A 19,099-nucleotide genomic window follows, 5' to 3' on the forward strand; every position below is an offset into this window, starting at 1 on the left:
CTTCCTCCCTCTTGCAACTCGGTTCCTTGCCAACATTTCCCTCCAGCCCTTCTGCAGAATATCGGGAGAGACGTGGCTGGGGTGGTTGGCTGGACGGTTCTCCCTTTCTTCTAAAGGGCCTTGCCCACACCTATTTCTTGCCAGCGAGTACAGCCTCTTAGCTGACGTGATATCGGAGAGGGGGCAAAGGGACGAAGCTCTGGGGAGCTCCCTTTGCCAAGGGCCGTGGTCTCCCCCTCAGCCTCTCTGGGGAATCCCAGGAGCTGCCAGGTGGCCCTTGGCTCTGGGAAGAAAAAGGACAGTGGCACCGGTTCGCTTGGCCAGGAGGGCTTTGGTTGCTTGTAGACACGAGCATCAGCAAAGCCTTTTTGAAGTCCCCAATGCCTGCCACAAAGCGCCGATTGCAGCTGAGATGGAGAGGGCTGGCTGAGAGGGCTCGGAGGTGTGGATGCGCTTCATGGAGGAGGAAAACAAGACCTGGAAAAGGACGGGAGAACCACCGGCGGGTAAGTGACAGAGGCAGCCAGTCTTTCGGAGGCTTCCTTGGGAGGAGGGGGCCACTGTGGCTGCTGGGCTGGAGAGAGGCCTGCCGGGGCTGCCCATTGGCCGACAAACGTTCTGGGACCTTGTGAGGTCACAGAGGCTCCCTTGGAGTTCCTGCCTGGCTGGAGGCCTGGCGTGTTTTCAGGGCTCCTGGGGATGGTGAGAGGTTGGGCTCAGGGCTCCAGGATGCAACTGGCCTGCCTGTTCATCGTAAGCGTCCTCTCCTTGGCTTCACGTGAGCAATGGGCCCGATCATCCAATGCGGGTTTGGGGCTGGGAAGAAAGCTTGGAGCTAGACAGGCTGCAGAGTGTTAGGGCTCTAAATCTGGGCGCGCTTGTAACCCCCGTAGGCACCAGAACTTGAGGTCATATCTGTAAGCAGTCCACAACTGGAGGGGGAAACAACACACAAAATATAGATTCGGGAGTGGGGAGGAAAGGACCACCATGGGAAGAATGGGCCAAATCTCCTACGTCCAATTTTGCATTTGGAATTCTTCCATTGATTTGCAGTGAGAATGAGCAGGGTAGAGGCCTCAAGAGCTCATCCAACCAATTTTGAGTTCCACCCAGAACATAAAAAGAAAATAGTTGCCTCTCCGAAAGATGCCTGGAAGGAGGAGGAGGAGGAGGAGGACAGAGAAGAAGGATTCCGTGAGCGGATTGTTCGAAGAGCCGTGAGGAAGGTCAGCAGTTGGGGCTTCCCCCTTGGAGTCTCAGGCCCCCAGACGGGCCGGTCACAGTCCCTGTGCTGCGGGGGTGGCAGCACGACTGGGAGAAGAGACCTAACGTGCAAATCCTGCCTCAGCTGGTATGAATCTGTAACCCAGTATTATCCCAACAGTATCCTGAAGATGCTGGAGACCACGTGGAAGCTGGCCATCGGCAAATCTCCATCCCCAGTAAGGGCTTCTCCCTCCTGTCTGTGATTTGGGGGGGGGAGGACATTTGCACCCCTTTCCTCCCCATGGCTCAGGGAATTTGGTGTGGTTTCGCTCCTACGTATGGAGGAACAGGAATATGTCTTTGCTCCACTGAGAACCAAGAAGAGGGCTTGCTCTGAGGACAGTTTCTGTCTCTTGGTGCCTGGTGCCCCCGACCACGGAGAGGGAGCCTGGATAGGTCTGGAAGAGCTTGGGAAGCCGGCTGCCCCTCCTGCCCCTGACTCTGCCTCTCCTTCCCATCCCAGTGGGCCGAGCTGAGGGCAGCTGTCCTGAAGTGCTGGCCAAAGGGACCCTGGCAGTGATTGTGGCCGCCTTGGCCTTCTTGGGCTTCTTTTCCACTTCTGTCCTTCTGGTGGTGGCGGTCTGCGTCTTGCGGATGGTGGAGAAGCAAAGGTGAGTCTTGCAGGCTGGGAGGGCTGTCGGGTCTCCATCCTGCTGCCGCTGCTGACCTGCAGAAGCCTTCTGGGGGCCAGAACCAGCCAGGTCATCCCAGGGCTCTGGAGTCATTGCAAGCCCTGCCCTTTGCCCTCCTCCTGGCTCTGCCTGAGGATCAATCCAGATGGAGATGGTGGAGCAAACTCCGCAGACCCAGGGCAGCTCAGTGCCTCTTGTTTCAATCAACAGTGTTTTTGTGTCTTTTCTCTCTTTGTCTCAAGGAAAACAGGGAAGGACGGGAAAACCAGCTATCCTTCTTCCAGGAGACCTCTCCCTCCTATCCCGTAAGTGAAGCACGCAAGTGGGGGCTATTGCAGACCTCAAAGGGTGTGTGTGTGGTGGGTCTCCTGAGATCTGGATTGTCAAGGTTGAGCAATGAAGTGCCAGAGGTTAGAAGTGTGATCTCCTCTGAAGACTTGGAACATTTTGAAAAAAAATGATCAGCCAGCCAAGGGTTTTGTCTGCTCAATCAGACAAACTTGCCTAAAACTTGCTCCGCTGCTTCAGATGCTGTGGCGTTTTTCTCCCCAGCCCTTAGCGAGGGAGGGAGGGAGGGAATGTGTGTGCCAAAAATGGACGCAGGCCCCTTGCATTCTTGCCCTTCCCTTGCAGACCTCCTCGCCCAGAGCGTACATACATGACCATGAAGCCACATGGCTCTGATCGCCTCTGTCCAGCCACCCCGTGAGTAGCAGCACTGGCATTGGCCTCGTTTTAGGGCCCTTTCTTTATAGCCCAGATACAATCCGTAACTATTCCAGTGTGGATTTTGAGTCTCGGGAGTCTGGGCAGTCTCAAGTGGCTGCTTTAAAGCTACTGGGGAGAATGTTTTGCAGAAACCAAGGAGGCCTGAAAGGGTCTTTATTACCACAATTAATTTTGGACGTGTGGTTTTACATCAGGAGAAATGTATTTAGCTGATTCAGAAAACAGCCAGAGCTCTCGATTGCTCCTCTGTCCTCCATGAGGGATTGGGGCGCTTACTTAATTCATAGGTGGATCAAGGAGGAGGTGGGGGAAGCTGGTCCCTTTCTCTGCTGGAGCACTGAAACCCATTCCTGTCCCCTCAGGCACACCACAGAGGATGCCTACCTGAGTGTCAATGAGCTGAATCCTGGTCCCAGGTGGGTCGGGGAGAGAAGGTGGGAAGGGAGGGTGAGACGGGATGCCCAGGAAAAAGAGCAGCTCTTTGGCAAAGCTGCTTTTATGTTTTTTTTTAGACTGCTCAGGGCAAGGGGGTAGGAATGTTGTTTCACCAGCAGACAAACGTATAGAGAAGGGCTGGCTTGATGTCGTGCTCTCTGACAGTATTCGGGGATCTTGTGGGGCACTAGTGAAGAAAAGACCTTCAGCCTCCTTCAGAACTGTGGCAGAAGGCTCTCTCAATGTGCCCTGGGGCCGATGCCGAGAAGCAAAGCGCCTCTCGGCTTCTCTTCTGCACCGGGAAAAGTGGGACGCTGCAGCCATTTTTGGTCCACAGTCAACCTGGAGGATGGAGGAGTGAGGAGGTTAGGAGTGGATGTTTTCTGGCTCAGGCCAAGCTCTTTTCCCCCAGCCTCAGGTTCCTCGACTTCCTCTTAAAGGGATGGCAGTTGTAGAGTTAGAGTTAACAAATGATCACGAGGGAGCCTTTTCTGCTAACCTGGAAGCACCAGTTGTCACGGGGAAGTCCAGCTCCACAGCCCAACAGCCATTCGTTGTGCTCTTTTCATTTCAGAACCCGTCAGAATCTCCATTACCAGAACCCGGGCGCGTCATCGCCACCCAAGTCAGTAGGAAGGAGGCAGTGTGGGTCTGGGAAAACAGGGTGGGCGGGTGCACGTGTTCCCCACCTGACAACTTCTTCACTTGCCCTGTGCAGAGTGTATCTGCTCTTTAAAAGCCGGGAGCAGATTCCTCACCTCGGCTTAGGATCCTTTTGGCAGATGCCTCTCGAGGTAGCCAAACACTGGAGCAGAGGTCCTGCCGAACCCCAGCCCTTGCAGTCCGCCCCCCTCCCTCCTTGGCTGCTGCAATCATTCCCTTCTGCTTTCAGGACCCCCGTGGAGAGGGAGTACATAATTCCTGAAAAGGTGCAGCCCTTTTCAAGGTAAGTGTAAGTGATCTAGGATGAAATTTTAAATTCTCCAACAAATGAGGTCATGGCTAAGGCACTGCTTGCCTATTTAGGACATCCATCGTTTAAAAAAGGATCACACGAGCTGACCTCGTGTAGAAGAAGAAACTAAAAATTTTTACTGAAAAATGTTCAGTGTTTTCTTCTCTGTCAATGTGCCTGACCTCTTAAGGAAACCTTGCATGTATGTGCACTTGTACTTGTGAGCTACTAGGTAGACTTCCTCTGTGCTCTGCTCCTGGGGAGCCTGTTTGGATCTGGACTGCATAGCTGGAACTGGCAGCTTTAGCCACAGCAATTTAGAGCTCCATGTCCAGTAGCCACCCATCAGCAGGTTTGTTGGTGGGCCGGGAAAGAGGAACAGAAGTGGGAAAATTGTAGCCTGGATTCCCAAAGGCAGCTTGGCTACCACAGACACCTGGGTGCCTGGTTGACTACTCTCATCCAGCAACATCCACCTCTGTTTCAGCCCTCCCTCAGCAAAGAAGTATGTGAATGTGGAAGAGTCGGAGCCTACAGCTGTGTAAGTTTTGTGGGATGAAGGAAGTGTTCCTTCTTTTGACCTCTTCCTCCTGCCCGGGTGAATTGTAGCACAGCCATGTCAACTTGAGGCCAAGCAGAAAAGGGGCTTTGTGCATGAATGTCATCTCTGTGAATCTTTAGCCAATGGTTAAAGAGCAGCTAGAATTTTGGTAACTTTGATCAGAAGAAAGAGGTGGTCCCCTGGTCACCCCCAGCCTCTTTGCAGCTGCTGAGCTGCCTCCCTTGCTGCCCAAGGAAAGGAGACAGGAAGCTCTCGGCTTGCCTATCCCAAATCCTTCGATCAGAGGTTCTGGTTATTTAGCACCTTCCCTAATAGGATGCTCTTTACCTTTTTTTCCTTCCCAGAACGGGAGGCTCTCCAGAGATTGGGATGACACCTCGAGAGTGAGTTAGCACTTCCTGAGACTCTGGGAGATGGGCAGGCTGGGTCAGCTGTTTTGTATGGAAATGCTTTTTCCAAATACGTTCTCCTTGACCTAAAGTGGTAAAACGAAAACTCGGGGTTTCCAGGAGACAGGGCGTTGGAAGGAAGAGGAGAGACTTCTACAAACAATCATGTCTTTAAAAGGCATAGATAAGGAAAAAGCAGCGCCTGTTGGCACCCAAACCTCTGAGCTTCACCTCTGCATTAATGGGATCTGAACTGGGTAGGATTAGTCAAGAAAGAGAACGTGATGGTGTAGTGGACAGCTTGAAGGAAAAGTCAATTGAGCATGCAAATTTCTTGCTTGTAATCATTACAAGTGGAACTGAAGATAGAATTGTCACTATATTAGTGCAAATCTTTGCTGAAAGTATTTTATGCTGTTCTGGTCGCTTAATATACAAAATTATTCTGTCCGCCCACTGATCTTGTTTTGTGTGAAATGTGTCCTAGGATGTGAAAAAACAGGCACCATATCATACTGGCTTTTGTTTCTCCATCTCATTGTTTAACAGACGCGACAATCACATTTACGAAGAAGTGGAATAGGAGACTCACCCCGGAGATGGGCTGATGTGCTGTATGAACTTTTCCTCAGTGTCCTTGGGCTGCGAAGTAGCTCCTCCGGCAGGGACCACGGGGCTACCCTTTGGTCTTCCTATTAAACCGTGCTTTAATTCCTCTTAGTCTGTTGCTTTTGCTGCATGTGCCACAGAACCCGTTTCTTGTGAGAAGCTTGGCCTGTTCTAGAACGTTGCATTCTGCAGCCCTCCAAAGAAAAAGTCTTTTGAAGTTAGCACTATTTTAATGTTAGGATTAAAAAGGAAAAGTAACTTGTTCTTAAAATATAGTGCTTCGCAAGACAGAAAATGCAGCTTTAATAAGTTGAAAACTGAACTACATAACTGATCGATCCTGAAAGGCATAGCGGAGCGCTGATCGCTGGCAGTCTCCAGCTGGTGCTGCCTGGCCCATGCTTTGGCCTCTGCCCAGCTGGCCTTTTCATTGCTGCCTTGGCAGGGGAACGATGGGAGTGCAGTTGGGGAATCCTGGAAGAGGAGCCAGGGGCTAGAGAGGAGGCCTAGCAGGCCTGGGACTTGCTTTCACTGCAACAACTAAGGACAGAAAAACCAGAGTGCTTCAAGGCGTTTGGCGCCTCTTTGCAGCCACGGGTTTCCATTGTGGAGGATGCTGTCCGCGTGCCCTAGGGACGTTGCTAAGGCAACCGAGCCCCGTTCCTAAGGAGCGCCATGTTTACGGCGTCCACCGCAATCGCCACGCCGATAACGCAGAGCGCGGGGAGCTTGCGCTTTTAACGTAGCACTGTTAACGTAGTCGCCGGGTGAACAGGTTCTCGCGCCTACATTTGCGCGGGCGTTTCCCCTACGACCGTTACTAGGAGACGCATCTCTCAGCCGTCAATTGGAGGTCGCGATCAGTCATTCAAATCACCCAATAGAAGAGGTTCCTTCGGATTTTTTTTTTTCCGTTGGTAGGGAGCACAGAGAACCAACGTACGTGAGCAGGAGGAGGAGTTTCGGACGACCGTTGAAACGTTCTAGTAGAAAATTCGAGGGAGAACATTCTCGCGCTAAAAAACGTTCAAGCGCGGGGAGGTTTTCGGTTAAGATTGGCATCTCGAGCGCCCAATCAATAGCGCAATCTAAGTATTTTTGCCCAATCGCCATTGGCGAGGCGGATGACGAGGGAGGTGGAGTGAGGTTGAGACGACGCGCGCGACTACGCAGCGCCGCCCCCTTTCTTGCGCCTCGTATATAAAGGTGTGTCCGTTACCTTGACGCAGCTAGTATTCGTCGTGCCGTCGGCCTTGCTTGTCTCGCTACCCGGAACGGAGAGAAGAGGCCGAGCCCGCCCGCCGGTTTCGTCGCCATGAGGGAGATCGTGCATTTGCAAGCCGGCCAGTGCGGCAACCAGATCGGCGCTAAGGTCGGCCAAGAAGGCGGAGGAGGCCGGGTGGGGCTCGGGAGGCCGCCTGCGCCTTCTTCTCATAGCTCTCCCCGCTTTTCCGCCCTTAGTTTTGGGAAGTGATCTCGGACGAGCATGGCATCGACCCCACCGGCACGTACCATGGCGACAGCGATCTCCAGCTCGAGCGCATCAATGTCTACTACAACGAGGCCACCGGTGGGTCCGCCGAGCGCCGGGCCTCTGGTCACGCGCAGAGTGCCGGGAAGGAGGGGGCCGTCGTGCCGGCCCGGAGCTGGTGGGACGGGACGGTGGGGAGCGGAGCGGAGGGGGGGGGACTTGGGATTCGGGGGCCGGAGCTGAGCTGGCCTCTTTCCTTCGCAGGCGGCAAGTACGTCCCTCGGGCGGTGCTGGTGGATCTAGAGCCGGGCACCATGGACTCGGTGCGCTCGGGCCCCTTCGGGCAGATCTTCCGCCCCGATAACTTCGTCTTCGGTGCGTGATGCCCGGTCGGCCGAGGGCGGCGGTCGACCTGGCCGTGGGCAGAAGCGGCCTCGGTGCTCGTCAGGCGGAGGGTTTCGGGGCGGGGGCGGCAGGTGGCGTGCCCTGCGTGGCATCCAAATGGCGGGGCCAGCGCATCTCATCCTTTGCTCATTAGGATTGGGCGCTGGAGATTAGGGAATCCGGGGGTCGTTGATGATAGCCGCTCACTTAGACGATTGAGTTTTCCTGGGGTGGTGGTGAGAATTGTCTTGAGAGGGGGGGGATTACTGGGGAAGGGCCTTCGGAGGGGGGGTGGCTTGCAGGGACCCCCCCATTTCAGGAGCGTTCCAGACAGGTGAGTTTGTGTTTCAGCCCTAAATGCGCCAAGAGCTGCTCCAGCAGCAGGAGGGCAGCTTCCAGGCATTCCTTGGCAAAGCTCGGGCTCTGAAACGCTGTTGACAAATGACTGTCCTGTGGGGGGGTTGCCTGATGGGTCTTCATTCTCCCACTTGCTCCCCCTCCCTTGCAGGTCAGAGTGGAGCAGGCAACAACTGGGCCAAGGGCCATTACACTGAGGGGGCTGAGCTTGTCGACTCTGTGCTGGATGTTGTAAGGAAAGAAGCTGAAAGCTGTGACTGCCTCCAGGGTTTCCAACTCACACATTCCCTGGGGGGTGGCACCGGTTCTGGCATGGGGACACTCCTGATCAGCAAGATCCGTGAAGAGTATCCAGACAGGATTATGAACACTTTTAGCGTTGTCCCATCCCCCAAAGTGTCAGATACTGTGGTCGAGCCCTATAATGCCACTCTCTCAGTCCACCAGCTGGTGGAGAATACAGATGAGACCTATTGTATCGATAATGAGGCACTATATGACATTTGTTTCCGGACCCTGAAGCTGACCACTCCCACCTATGGTGATCTCAATCACCTGGTGTCAGCCACAATGAGCGGGGTGACCACTTGTCTGCGGTTCCCAGGCCAGCTAAATGCTGACCTGCGCAAGCTGGCGGTCAACATGGTCCCCTTTCCTCGGCTACATTTTTTTATGCCTGGCTTTGCTCCGCTGACCAGCCGTGGGAGCCAGCAGTATCGTGCCCTGACGGTGCCTGAGCTCACCCAACAGATGTTCGATGCCAAGAACATGATGGCAGCCTGCGATCCCCGCCATGGGCGCTACCTCACGGTGGCGGCGGTTTTCCGTGGGCGTATGTCGATGAAGGAAGTGGATGAGCAGATGCTAAATGTCCAGAACAAGAACAGCAGCTACTTTGTGGAGTGGATCCCCAATAATGTGAAGACTGCCGTCTGTGACATCCCTCCCCGTGGCCTTAAGATGTCAGCCACCTTCATTGGCAACAGCACTGCCATCCAGGAGCTCTTCAAGCGCATCTCCGAGCAGTTCACGGCCATGTTCCGTCGCAAGGCCTTCCTGCACTGGTACACTGGGGAGGGCATGGATGAGATGGAGTTCACTGAGGCGGAGAGCAACATGAACGATCTGGTCTCTGAGTACCAGCAGTACCAGGATGCCACCGCTGAGGAAGAGGGTGAGTTTGAAGAGGAAGCAGAGGAAGAAGCAGCTTGAGAGACGGGGGGGGGGGCTGTTACACCTGTGTGTTCTGTTCAAAGGTGTCACAAACTTTATTTGCTCAAGACCTCTGTTTATGTGTGCTGCGTCATCTTTATGTCACTTGTCTGATGCTGTACATTAAAAACATTTTCATCCTGTATGTTGTCTCCGCTGTAATTCATCATAGTAAGCTTGCCGGGTGCTGTTACCAAAAGTTAGGGCATAATTTTCGCGGATAGCTAGGGAGAAAAAGCCCAAGTCAGCAGCTCTGCATGCTCCAACTGGTTCTTTCTGACATGTGGGAACACAGTAGGATTGAGTGCAGTGAAAGACGTCACTGTTCTTTGCAAGCAAAACTTCAGACAGAAGCGATCACAGTCTTTTGAAAGGCTAGAGAGGATCTCACTGGCCCAAAAAATAGGCAAAAAGTGTTGCCCTTGCTCTCCTTGCTTGCCATGTTCCATAACCAGGACTAAGCAGCTGCCGGCCTGAGCCAAATTGCAGCTGCTGTCTGACCTCGGCGTGTTCAGTTCTGTGTAGCCAGAGGCCCTGGGAGCAAATGTGTTGCTTTGAACAGATCTCACCTACCCCGAGGAGCCAATAGGGAGGGGAGAAAACTCTTAGCTTGACAGATCCCGTGACTTACTTGGCACAAATCCGGTGTAAAATGGAACCAGGCCTTTGCTGTTGTAGATCTTTGTGTTGGGCCAATAAGTGTGGGGCAGGCGTTGTCCAAAACTATACATGGGGTTTCTCAGCCTTTCCTGAGGAAGGACCATCAAGTGCGTTAGGTAGGAGAGCCGAAGTCTTGCTCTGAGATCAGCTAAACTTGGTCCTGAAGGACCAGATGCTACAATAGCAACCCCCAACCAGGTGTGTCTGTTGCACAGAGATAGCATTGCAAGATGAAAGGGCTGTTAAGCTGGACCCTGGCTCGGGATTCTTCCCGAGCTAAGAAATTCTTTCTGGGGACCAGTTTATTTGTCTCCAGGCAGCATCGGTGCCCAGGTACTCAAGCTGTTTTAGGGCACGATGGGCTCTGCTCCCTGCTCCAGTATTACCTGGTTTCTATCAAAATTGTTCATGGCATCTTTCACTCCTTTCAGGTAGTTGACTCCCATAATCCAGGTGAAGCATGGGATAAATCCAGCATATCCTGTGAAGGAAGTTCCAGAGAGCTGCTCAGGACCCAAAGTGGTTGCGGCTATAAGCCTTTTTACTCCTTCCAGGCCCGGAACTAGGGTGTGTGTGGGGCTGTGGCTTTTTTAAAACCATTCTTGCCTAGTGAGAATTGGGAAGCAGCTGAAGGTAACGTTGGACACACTTGGCGTGTCTGGAGGGCATCAGGCAGATGCAGGTGTTCCATCCAACACTTCCCACCCTAGATTGGCATGCTGGAGCAAGCTGCTGAATATGGGGTGTGGGTGAGGGGCGCTGGCTGAGCCATCTGGGAAAGATTTGGAGCAGGGAGGGCTGCTTCATTGCTGTTTATTTTCTCAGAAAGCCCTGTGTGTTTCGGTGTGCTTTTTCTGATCTTGTTTCCCTAACCCTGGTTAAAGAAGCAGAGCCTACAGAAGGGAGCACTCTGTGGGGGGAGGAAGACTTGGAGAGCACAAGTCTGTTGTTAAGAGATCCTTCTTATCTCACCATTGCCAACAGTTTACCTGAGATGGCTTTTCGTTGAATGAGGTTGGGCAGATCCAGCCTGGGGGTCCGGTCAAAGCGCCTGACATTCACCGTTTCTGTTGCTAGTGGCAGAGGCACTCCTTCGGTCCTGGTTGGCTGAGAGCCAAAGGAAGAACAAAAAAACAATTGTGTCTGACTTTCTGCAGGAAAAATGCAACTACCTTTCAAAGCAGTAGAAGCCAGTTGGCGTAGCTGTTAAGGCTCCAGGCTAGAAACTGGGAGATTTGAGTTTTAGCACAAAGCCAATTGAGGGACCTTGGGCCAGTAAACTTTCCTTCTTGAGCTCCAAGTACTAAGTTTCTTGGTCTAAACGGCAAACAACAAAAAACCCAGACTCCTTCCCATAGGTGCAAGTGAACATTGTCGGAAGGATTCCTCTTTCTGATCTCATGTTCTGGGTAGATTCCTAGGAAACCGTCTCCCTCTGGGCTTCAGAGGTAACGGGCTAGAGTCTAGACCTAAGACTCCCCATCCCAACACTTACAGAAGCTGTTGCCCCCATCAGGATTAGCCGTCTACCGTTGAGATTGGACATAGATCTTGACTGCTATTTCCACCCTGGCCACAGATGGGAATCGCCCAGGGGTTAGGTGCCTCTTTTCTGTGGTCTGCTCTTTACAGCTGGTCTCTATTCGCGGTCCATTTCTGAGCACCTACCTGATCGGTTCCTGCGTAGCAAGGAGGCCCCCTCCAGCCTTGCCCGCATACCAAGGACATGCCAGCCTTGCAAGGTCCTCGGCGCTCCTCCTGACCACACACCAGGGCAATGTCCGGGTGGCAGAGAAACCTTTCCTCGCCTTTCGGGGAGACCAGCTGTGAGCTGGCTGTGGCTGCAAACTGCCTCCACCCTGGCCCACAAGCCAGCCGGATGCCGGGATGACAGGGGATGACCTTTCTCTGAGCTGCCAGTGGTGCTGGATGGGCCTGTGTCCATGGAGGAAGGTCAGGCAGGGGAAGGACCCTTGGCAAAGGGCGCCGGAAGTCTTGGCCTGGAATAGGAAAGCAACCTCTGTAGGATTCAAATCCTAGAGGGAAAGAGAGGGAGAAAACCAACATCCTAAATTCAACCTTGAAAGGAGCCAGGAAAAAAAAAAACACTTTTCAATCATTCTGGGGCTTCCTACAGAGCCAGCAAAATGGTGGAAGTAGGGATGGGGGGTGGTCCTGGGATGGGAACTAACAGGCCGCCGGGGTAAAGCCCTACCCATGTGCAGAAAGCCCCTTGCGTAATTCCTTAAGAAACCACTTATCCCTGGAGTGCAACTCTGGAGCAGGGCTGGACCCTTTCTCCTACCAGTTTTTTTTTTTTTTTTGTAAGGATTTTTTTGGTGGTAGGATAAAATTTCCCTGAATTTCTATTATTTGCCCAGTTGTGTAGTTCTGTATTACTGAGCTGTGTTATTCAGTACTGCAGTTTAGTCCAGCCGAAGCAGTACAGCCAGCAGGAGTCATCCCAGACACACAAGGAGCCTTCTTGCCCACTGGGGCCACAGCCTTTGACCAGAGCTTGGTGTCCCTCTCCCAGATTTCCTTCAGATGCGCACCTGTGTATCCCGGGATGTACAGCTGGCCCTGATCCATCCTGTCTGCTGCAGGGAGCTTCTGCTGGCTGAAGTCTTCCGTGAACTTGGGTCTCCTCAAAGGTGTGAGAACGGAGCACGGGCTCTTGCGGACCTCAGGGTCGGTCAGCATCCTGGAGGTGGTTCTGCCATAGCTTTGCCCAACATGGTAGCGGACCTGGGGGTAAAAGCCCCCGTATCTTGGGAGGCACAAACAGGTAAAAGGAAATGAATCCACACATTAGCATGCCTGAAAAATGGCATTAATGTAGCATCAGTAAAAGTCGCCTGGCACCAATACTGTTAGAGATCTGCCATGGCAATTGTATTGGTTTAGGAGATCCATGAAGAGAAGAGCCTTCCCTGAAAGAGGGTGGAAAAGGGACTGGGAGAAATTGGGGCGGGGCGGGGGAGGGACAGAAAGCCAACCTAATCCTAAAATCGGAAAGCTTTTGCGAGGGGCTCAGGTGGAGGCGCTTCCCTGGAGACTGGCCTGTAGCTGGCACAGCCTTCCCAAGTTCTGTAGACTCCGGGAAAACAGGCAGCTTCGCCGCCTCCGGGCGTCTGGGGCTCAGCGGTAGACTGCCTCGGTAGGGGGAAGCTCTGCAGAGAGACCGGCATTAAGTCACATGTCTCCGGCGAGAGGGTTCCAGCCGCGGACTCACCCAGGGATGTAGTAGGGATCCTGGGGGAAGAAACTGCACTTCTGGGCGGCTGTCATGGTGGGTCGGCGCTGCTCGGCGGGCTTGGGCGGGCCGGACCCGGCTTGTCCCCCGGGCGACCATTGTGAGGCGGCCCGAGGGGCGGGGGGGGGCGCCTTCTTCGCGGGGCTCCCCAGTCCCACCGCTGGGGCTGATGCGCGGGGCGGCCGCGAGGGGGCAGCCGAGGACCGCCCGCCGGGCCGCAGTCCTGCCTCGCGGGGCCGTCGTCCCGCCGCCCGCCGATCGAAGGTTCCGCCCGGGAGTTGCCGGGGACCGTCTGGGCGGCGCACAGGCGAAGCGCCGCTTCCGGCAGCCTGGCCCAGCGCGGGGCCGCCGCTTCCCTCTGTCGCGCGCTGACTCGGCTTCCCGGAAGGGCGCACGGGAGGCGGCCCGGCGGGCGAGGGTCCAAGCCGGAAAAGCTCGGTTCGCTCCCGCGGCCGGTCCGAGGCCCCGGCGGCCTCCCCAGAGCGGCGCTCCGATCAGTGGGCGGTGGGCGCCGAGTAGGCCGAGAGCTTCCTCCTCTCTCCTGCAACGGCAGCTCCTGCCTCCGGGCGGGGGAGACCCCGTCGGACGGGAAGGCTGGAGGGCCCCGGGGAGCAGGTGGGTGCCTGAGGGAGGCCGGTCCCTCGCCGGGGGGGAGGACTGCCAAGCCCTCCCGCCTCCCGGGAGGAGGCCAGGTCCGGCAGGCCCTCTCCTCAGCTGGGCCTCCCCGCCCCGGGCTGCTCTCCGCTGGCTCCGAAGCGCAGGGTCCGCTGGGCGCCCGTCTCAGCCCCCTGGGGCCCTTTGGCTCCTTTGGGGGAGGGGGCGGGCCGGGGGAGAAGCAAAAGGGGGACCTGGGGGGGCGTTGGCGGCCTGGGGAACCCCCTGCTCGCCCATCCCCTACCTGGGGCTTCTGTCAGCGGGGGGGGGGGAGAAGCCTGGGGTGGCTGTGGGCCTTTTTCTGTGGCAAAGGCTGCTGGCCGCTCTCCTCAGGGGCTCCTGTTGGGCTCCAGGCCCTGGTTCTCCGTGGGGTCCAGTTGGATTCAGTGCGGCACAAAAGTCTGGTGGGGCCTCGGGCCTAGCAGAACCCCGAGACCCCCTCCGCAGCTGCAGCCTGGGAGTGTTTCTGCACCCGAGGTGGCGGGCGTGGGTGCGTGGGTGCGTGCCTGCTTTGTGAGAGCACCACAGGGTGAGGGTGAGTTTTGAGGCAGCCTTGATGTGATTGTGTCTCGTGGTAGACCCGGCTGATGTTTTGGTCATCAGTATGCCAGACAGGATCTTTTTTTCCATCGGTTTCTAATTTGGATGGAGCTGCAGTATCAGATCTTTGGAAATGAAGTAGATCCCTGAAGAGCTCTCTGTGCCAGGAACAGCAGCTGACTGACTCTCCATTGATATGGTTTGGCTTTACTGGACACTTCCATGTGGTTTGTGGATCTTTTCAAAGTCTGCAGCCCCTGAGAAATGTTAAATGGATCACAGATGTCAGCTGCAGGGGCTGCCTGTGCTGTACAGGACCTTAGGAAAAATATCCACATTCCTGGGAATCCTCTGTTGGCAGCGCATCCAGCAGCCCCTGATTTTCAGCTAGCTAAGATGCTAGCAGTGCATCTTAATTTTTTTGTGCTCTGGAGGTTTTTTTAAAAAAATCTTTTAAGTCAAAGGTGAAAAGCAAAATAAAAAAGCAGCACACTCAGCAATTGTCCAGGAAAAACATTTGGCTCTCTTTTCCTGTACAGCTGTTTTTATTCTCAAGAATAAATGCTGCCTCCTAGTGCCTTTCTTCAGCCTTTATCTCACTGGAGAGGCCATGCTTGGCGGATCCTGGTGCCTGTGAAATGCCAGCTCAGAGAAGTTGGCTTCTGAACACCCCTTTGACCTGTGCTTGGTCATGTTCCTTGAGCTGGGCTTGCGTCCCATCTTTCTTTCGTAAGGGGGCCTTGGTCTAGTCGGCATCTCAGCAGTGGCCAGGAAGCAGTCTTTAGGCATCCTGGAGAGGGACCTAGGAGAGGTTGCCCCTCAACTCCTCCTCAGCAGCTTTTCTTCCCAGCATTTGGCAGCGGCTTCCCCAGCAAGCGCAGCCCTCCTCCGCCCTTCAGATCGAATAATTTACTTGGGATGCGGCTACCCCCCCCCCCCCGAGGGTTGGTGGTAGCAGAGATGGCATTTGGTGTCTGTCATCCACTTGTTGCGAGTAACCAAATTCTCTCCTGCTTCCAGGATGAGGGGGCAGCTGTCTTCTTCCATACCCTAGAAGACACCAAGGTGGAAGATTGCCCAAGTCACAGCTCCAGTGGTGAGGCCCAGCTTCTGATGGCTCTTCCTCCTCCTTTTCCTGGCTCCTTGTGCGGAGTCCTTTACCCTCTGGTGGTCCCCCTTTTTAGAAAACAGCCAATATGTAATTTTTGAAATGTGAGGTTGGCCACAGAGACTACCAGGTTATTGTAGAGAGGTATGGATTTTAGGGTATGGGTCTCCTCCTTTAAATGAGTCCCTCTAAAACCACAGAAGGGTTTTAGTCCCCTGCAAGTTGTACCCAGAGGTTTCCAGGAGCCATTGATGCAAGCCCCCGCTGCTTTTTTTGGACTTTGCAAGCTTGCATCTCTGTGCTTTTGTTCATCCCTTCCCTCCTGCATATTTAGAAAGCTGAGTTGTCCGTCAGCAAAAAGTCTTTTTGGCTTTGGGAAAAGGGAGAGGGGGAGTCCACAGAAATACCCAAGGCCCTTTTTTTGGCCTTCTCATTCCAGAGGGAGGGGAGATGGACTGCTAGGTTCCCCCATCTATGTTTAGCATAAAACAAGCTTTAGCAGTGGGCCTTTTGGCAGAAACAATCTAAATTCTCTTTGGGCTATAGCTAGTTTGTGTCGTAAAATAAATTAATCCTGTAGAATGTGTGGTGGTAGGATAGAGATGTCCGGGAGGTGGGGGGGGTACAGTACAGGGAAGATTGCTTGGAGAAGCCAAGTTCAGTAGGAAAACATTTTTAAGTTTTGAAAGCCTTTGGCGAGGGAGCCTGCTGTGAATATTTCCAAAATTTCCCAGAAGACTTCTGAGAAGACTGCAGGCTTCCACCAGATGTAAGCGCTCCAAGGAAACTTTGGGGATTGTCTCCTATGCTCCAGCCCTCCCTCATCTGACCGGTTTGGGGGTCGCCTCTGCCTGTCACCCTTCCCCTGTCTGTCCTTCCTGCAACAGGCTGGCCCCTGTTTAGCTGTTTCCAAGACAAACATTGGCTTTGCATGGGGGGGCGGGGGGAGTGCAGAGCTGCTTCCTCAAATTAAAGGCCTGGAGCCCCAGGCTGTCAGCCTGCCAAGCTGAAGGCCCAGTTCCTCTTCTCCTTTGCAGGCAGAGGCTCCAGCAGACAAGAGGTGCTCTCTGCTGGAGCCCCATTGTTCAGATCTCAGGGTGCCCCCAGTGCTGAGTCATCACGTCTCCCCCTGCACGCTCAGATGGGGGCTTCCTTTCATGCTGTCGTTTACCCCCCCCCTTCTTTGATGCCCAATTTTGAGATGCAGAGACAGCCATGCCTGCAGGGTGAGGTGCTACGCCCCCCTCCCTTTGCATTTTGTCTGTAGGGGAGGAGGACGTCCTGGCTCAGACTGAGCTGCAGCTGCTTGCAAGGGACTATTTGCCCAGTATCTCCCAGGCCACAAAGGCTGGAAACATCAGCTATCCCACCCCAAACTCTGGGGGCCAGACCTGGCACCAACCAGCTTTATCCCGGGAGAGTCAGCCTCCTGGGGCTGCAGGTTGGGAGGGAGGAGAACTGGTAGTTTCAGGGCTGACCTCTCCCTGGGGTGTCTCGCCAGCCAAGCGACCTGAGCCCACACTTCCTGCTCCATCATGTGAGGAAAATGGGACACCAAGGAGGGTTTCCGGGGCGGAGGAGGAAGCAATCGTGGGTCTCTGCAGAGCGGGGCTTCCTGTAAGGGAGGAAGATCAGAGGGCCCAGCCCTGCTTCTTATTGGCCCCGGGTGGAGCATCTGGCCAGGGGAGCTGATTGCAACAAGGACACACACACACCCAGGGAAAAATGTTCTGGATGGGCCATTTAGACGAGCGATGGAAAGGCAGTTTTCTGGTTGGTTTTAGGGGACACCAATGCCCTCAGCAGGGCAGGAGGATTCTCCTCCATCCAGGGCTGTGTGTGCATGGTGGGAGCCCTGGTCCTCGCGGGTGGAGGGAACAAATCCCACTTTACATTTTGTTTCTCTCCTTCCCTGGGTTTTCTCTCCCTTCCTCCAGAACAGGACGCCTTGCTCCGGAAACTTCAGGCTCTCTGGGCACGGAGAGACATGGAAAAGGTGAGTTCAATAAAGCATTGTACAAGAAGTGGCCAAAATTGCTGCAGTATCCTCCCCCCCCCCCGGTAGGGATCTCCACCCTCTCCTCTTTCTGAAGAGGAAGCTGTGTGACCCCCACTCTTGCTCCCAACTGCCCAGGCCCCGAGGACCAGCTGGGAGCTGCTCGGTTAACTGCACAGGTGTTCTCCCTCCCTGAGGGTGGGGGGTTGGCCGTCTCAAAAGCTGGGTGCCCCACGTGGGATTTGTGCCCTGTGGACTGGCAGAGCAGGATCAGCAGAGGTCCTTCTGGGTTTCCCTAGCTCCAGGAAGAAATGCACCTGGGCTTTGCCAGCCTGCGTGACCCGTTGGCGTGGCTCCTGGATGTGCTGGATTTCTGTGGGGTCTGGAGAGGGCCAGGCTTGCTGACCCACATCGTCCGCGAGCTGCAGGGCTGGATAAAGAGCCATGCCAGTGATCAGCCGGTAAGATGACTGCCGGACTCAGCTTGGGCGTAGGCCTCTGCGCCTTGGCCCTGAATGAGGCTCCATGGAAGACTGAGGTACCCTAGGAAGACGCAGAGACCTTGCCCAGCTGCCCCTTGAACGGGCCACAGCGGAGTGGCATCTGGGCTCCTGTTGGGGCTTCTGGGGCCCTGAGTTTCTGCAGAGTCTGCTTATGGCTCGATGACGTTCGTTGCCACTTCCCTCAAAAGTTTCGCATTCCTTGCGGACCTGGGGAGGGAAGAGGGGTCCCCCACTTCTCAGTTTCCCCAATTTTCCTGCCAGAAGGAAGCCTGGTGGTGTCCAGCTGGGCCCTTGCTGGGCTCCTCTTGGCCTGCCTGCCCAAGACACCCAAGAAGCGATCTGTCCCGTGTTCCTGGACATAGACTGCTTCTGGTGCAGGAGGCTCTCTCTCCTCCGGCCTCCCGGATGAGACAGGGCAGCAGGCCTGCTCTTTGGAAAAGGCCCTCGAAGCCTGGATTGCTTTGGGTCTAGGATTCACAGCATCTCTCTCTCTCTGGTGCCCTCAGTCTGGCTTAAAGCTGAAGACGCTGCAGGCCCGTCTCTTTCCCTTGCTCACCCGGTGCAATGTCAGCCTGATGCAGCCCCTGATCAGCATCTATCAGCTCCACACCGTAGACCGCCAGCATTTGCTGTGCTTCCTTAACCAGCTCTGCCAACGGGGGAAGTTCAAAGAGGTGAGGTGCCCTCGCTTTGCCGCTGGGGGGCATTGTTGCTCTCCGTCTGTCTGGGACTGCGATGAAGGGGCCTGGGTGCAGGTGGCAGCAGGCGCAGGAGGGCCGGGGCTTTCGGGGTAACCGTGGCCGGCCCTCTCCTGCCAGGCCCCTTTTGAAAACCAGGCGGGAATCCTGCAGGCAGGCCTCGCCCCTCTGAGTTACCCCCTAGCCGATCCTGCCCGAATCGGCGGCCCAAAGGACACGGAAGGCCCTCTCAGCTTTGAATGGTGGGGTCCCACGGCTTAACGTGCCACGATGGTTCATGTCTGGATGGCGGCTGCCTCAGGGCGGCATGAATGCCGTCCTTTGTCCATTGAGTTATTTTATTCACATTTTTTAAACAGCTCCTAAAGGTAGAAATAAGAAGATATCTGTCCCTTTAAAAGGGAGGGGTTGGGGGGCTGCCTGGAGCAGAGCAGCTCTTCTTCAGAGGGCCGCTCTGGCCCATTCAGAAGCGGTGATGGGGCCGGAAGAACCGGCCTCCCTCCTGGCCACAGAAAGGGGGCAGGCCACGCTGGACGTCCCAGCCGGGGCAAAGTCTCTCCTGCTGGGAGGGGCAAATGCTTCCTTCCCCCAGAGTTTTCAGCATGGCTCTGCCAAGTAATTTGGAGTTGGATCTGCAGGAAATGTTCTTTTCTCCGCAGCCTCATGGGAGGGTGGCAGAC

General features: G+C 55.0%; 4 protein-coding genes across 15 annotated transcripts in view; 3 read left to right on the plus strand and 1 right to left on the minus strand.

The window, feature by feature from the left end:
• The first annotated feature begins 96 nt into the window (after positions 1-96).
• LOC120308620 lies at positions 97-5,691 on the plus strand. 7 transcript variants are annotated; one of them, XM_039344942.1, is made up of 12 exons: positions 97-506; positions 1,057-1,229; positions 1,388-1,445; positions 1,733-1,880; positions 2,144-2,206; positions 2,535-2,606; positions 2,993-3,046; positions 3,640-3,690; positions 3,958-4,011; positions 4,508-4,561; positions 4,927-4,965; positions 5,521-5,691. In XM_039344942.1, the coding sequence occupies exons 1-12, from the start codon at positions 449-451 to the stop codon at positions 5,552-5,554; spliced, it is 858 nt and encodes a 285-aa protein (XP_039200876.1). In that variant the 5' UTR covers positions 97-448; the 3' UTR covers positions 5,555-5,691. The 7 variants fall into 7 exon arrangements, 6 of the variants coding, with proteins under 6 accessions (XP_039200876.1, XP_039200874.1, XP_039200878.1 ...); XM_039344940.1 differs by lacking the exon at positions 97-506 and adding an exon at positions 513-778; XM_039344944.1 differs by lacking the exon at positions 97-506 and adding an exon at positions 513-753.
• A 1,099-nt stretch (positions 5,692-6,790) lies between these two features.
• On the plus strand, positions 6,791-9,147 carry TUBB4B (tubulin beta 4B class IVb). The gene is made up of 4 exons (XM_039344925.1): positions 6,791-6,952; positions 7,042-7,150; positions 7,316-7,426; positions 7,944-9,147. Exons 1-4 carry the CDS (start codon positions 6,896-6,898, stop codon positions 9,002-9,004), a joined length of 1,338 nt encoding a protein of 445 aa, XP_039200859.1. The 5' UTR covers positions 6,791-6,895; the 3' UTR covers positions 9,005-9,147.
• The window catches only part of FAM166A (family with sequence similarity 166 member A), a 30,426-nt gene continuing 20,415 nt past the window's right edge, over positions 9,089-19,099 (minus strand). Inside the window, exons 1-7 of one of the 3 annotated variants that reach the window (XM_039344937.1) lie at positions 12,900-13,066; positions 12,220-12,434; positions 11,333-11,664; positions 10,654-10,771; positions 10,051-10,145; positions 9,636-9,753; positions 9,089-9,228 (exon numbers count right to left, since the gene is read on the minus strand). In XM_039344937.1, coding sequence (XP_039200871.1) covers positions 9,140-9,228; positions 9,636-9,753; positions 10,051-10,145; positions 10,654-10,771; positions 11,333-11,664; positions 12,220-12,434; positions 12,900-12,955 — 1,023 coding nt within the window. In that variant the 5' untranslated portion in view covers positions 12,956-13,066 and the 3' untranslated portion in view covers positions 9,089-9,139. Of the gene's footprint in view, positions 9,229-9,635; positions 9,754-10,050; positions 10,146-10,653; positions 10,772-11,332; positions 11,701-12,219; positions 12,435-12,899; positions 13,067-19,099 lie in introns of those variants that run through there. The other 2 variants (XM_039344936.1, XM_039344938.1) reach the window with 2 other exon arrangements.
• Positions 13,253-19,099, plus strand: part of EXD3 (exonuclease 3'-5' domain containing 3) — a 34,339-nt gene continuing 28,492 nt past the window's right edge. The window contains exons 1-5 of one of the 4 annotated variants that reach the window (XR_005556888.1): positions 13,253-13,535; positions 15,135-15,210; positions 17,160-17,218; positions 17,518-17,679; positions 18,228-18,395. Coding sequence is in view for 3 of the 4 variants with exons in the window: in XM_039344914.1 (XP_039200848.1) it covers positions 17,210-17,218; positions 17,518-17,679; positions 18,228-18,395 (339 nt within the window). In the remaining variant the exon portion in view is untranslated. The remainder of the gene's footprint in view (positions 13,536-15,134; positions 15,211-17,159; positions 17,219-17,517; positions 17,680-18,227; positions 18,396-19,099) is intronic. The other 3 variants (XM_039344914.1, XM_039344912.1, XM_039344913.1) reach the window with 3 other exon arrangements.

This window comes from Crotalus tigris, unplaced genomic scaffold (genome assembly GCF_016545835.1).
Source record: "Crotalus tigris isolate CLP2741 ecotype Arizona unplaced genomic scaffold, ASM1654583v1 scf7180000017940.1788314, whole genome shotgun sequence".
NCBI classification, from domain to species: Eukaryota; Metazoa; Chordata; class Lepidosauria; order Squamata; family Viperidae; genus Crotalus; species Crotalus tigris.

Bases quoted from the DNA above. Each gene is read 5' to 3' on its own strand.
- TUBB4B (XM_039344925.1), top strand. From the start codon at position 6,896: ATGAGGGAGATCGTGCATTTGCAAGCCGGCCAGTGCGGCAACCAGATC. The intron at 6,953-7,041 runs GTCGGCCAAGAA...TTCCGCCCTTAG, and splicing joins GCAACCAGATCGGCGCTAAG to TTTTGGGAAGTGATCTCGGA. The intron at 7,151-7,315 runs GTGGGTCCGCCG...TTTCCTTCGCAG, and splicing joins CTACTACAACGAGGCCACCG to GCGGCAAGTACGTCCCTCGG.
- LOC120308620 (XM_039344940.1), top strand. From the start codon at position 700: ATGGTGAGAGGTTGGGCTCAGGGCTCCAGGATGCAACTGGCCTGCCTG. The intron at 779-1,056 runs GTGAGCAATGGG...ATTGATTTGCAG, and splicing joins CGTCCTCTCCTTGGCTTCAC to TGAGAATGAGCAGGGTAGAG. The intron at 3,691-3,957 runs GTCAGTAGGAAG...TTCTGCTTTCAG, and splicing joins GGCGCGTCATCGCCACCCAA to GACCCCCGTGGAGAGGGAGT.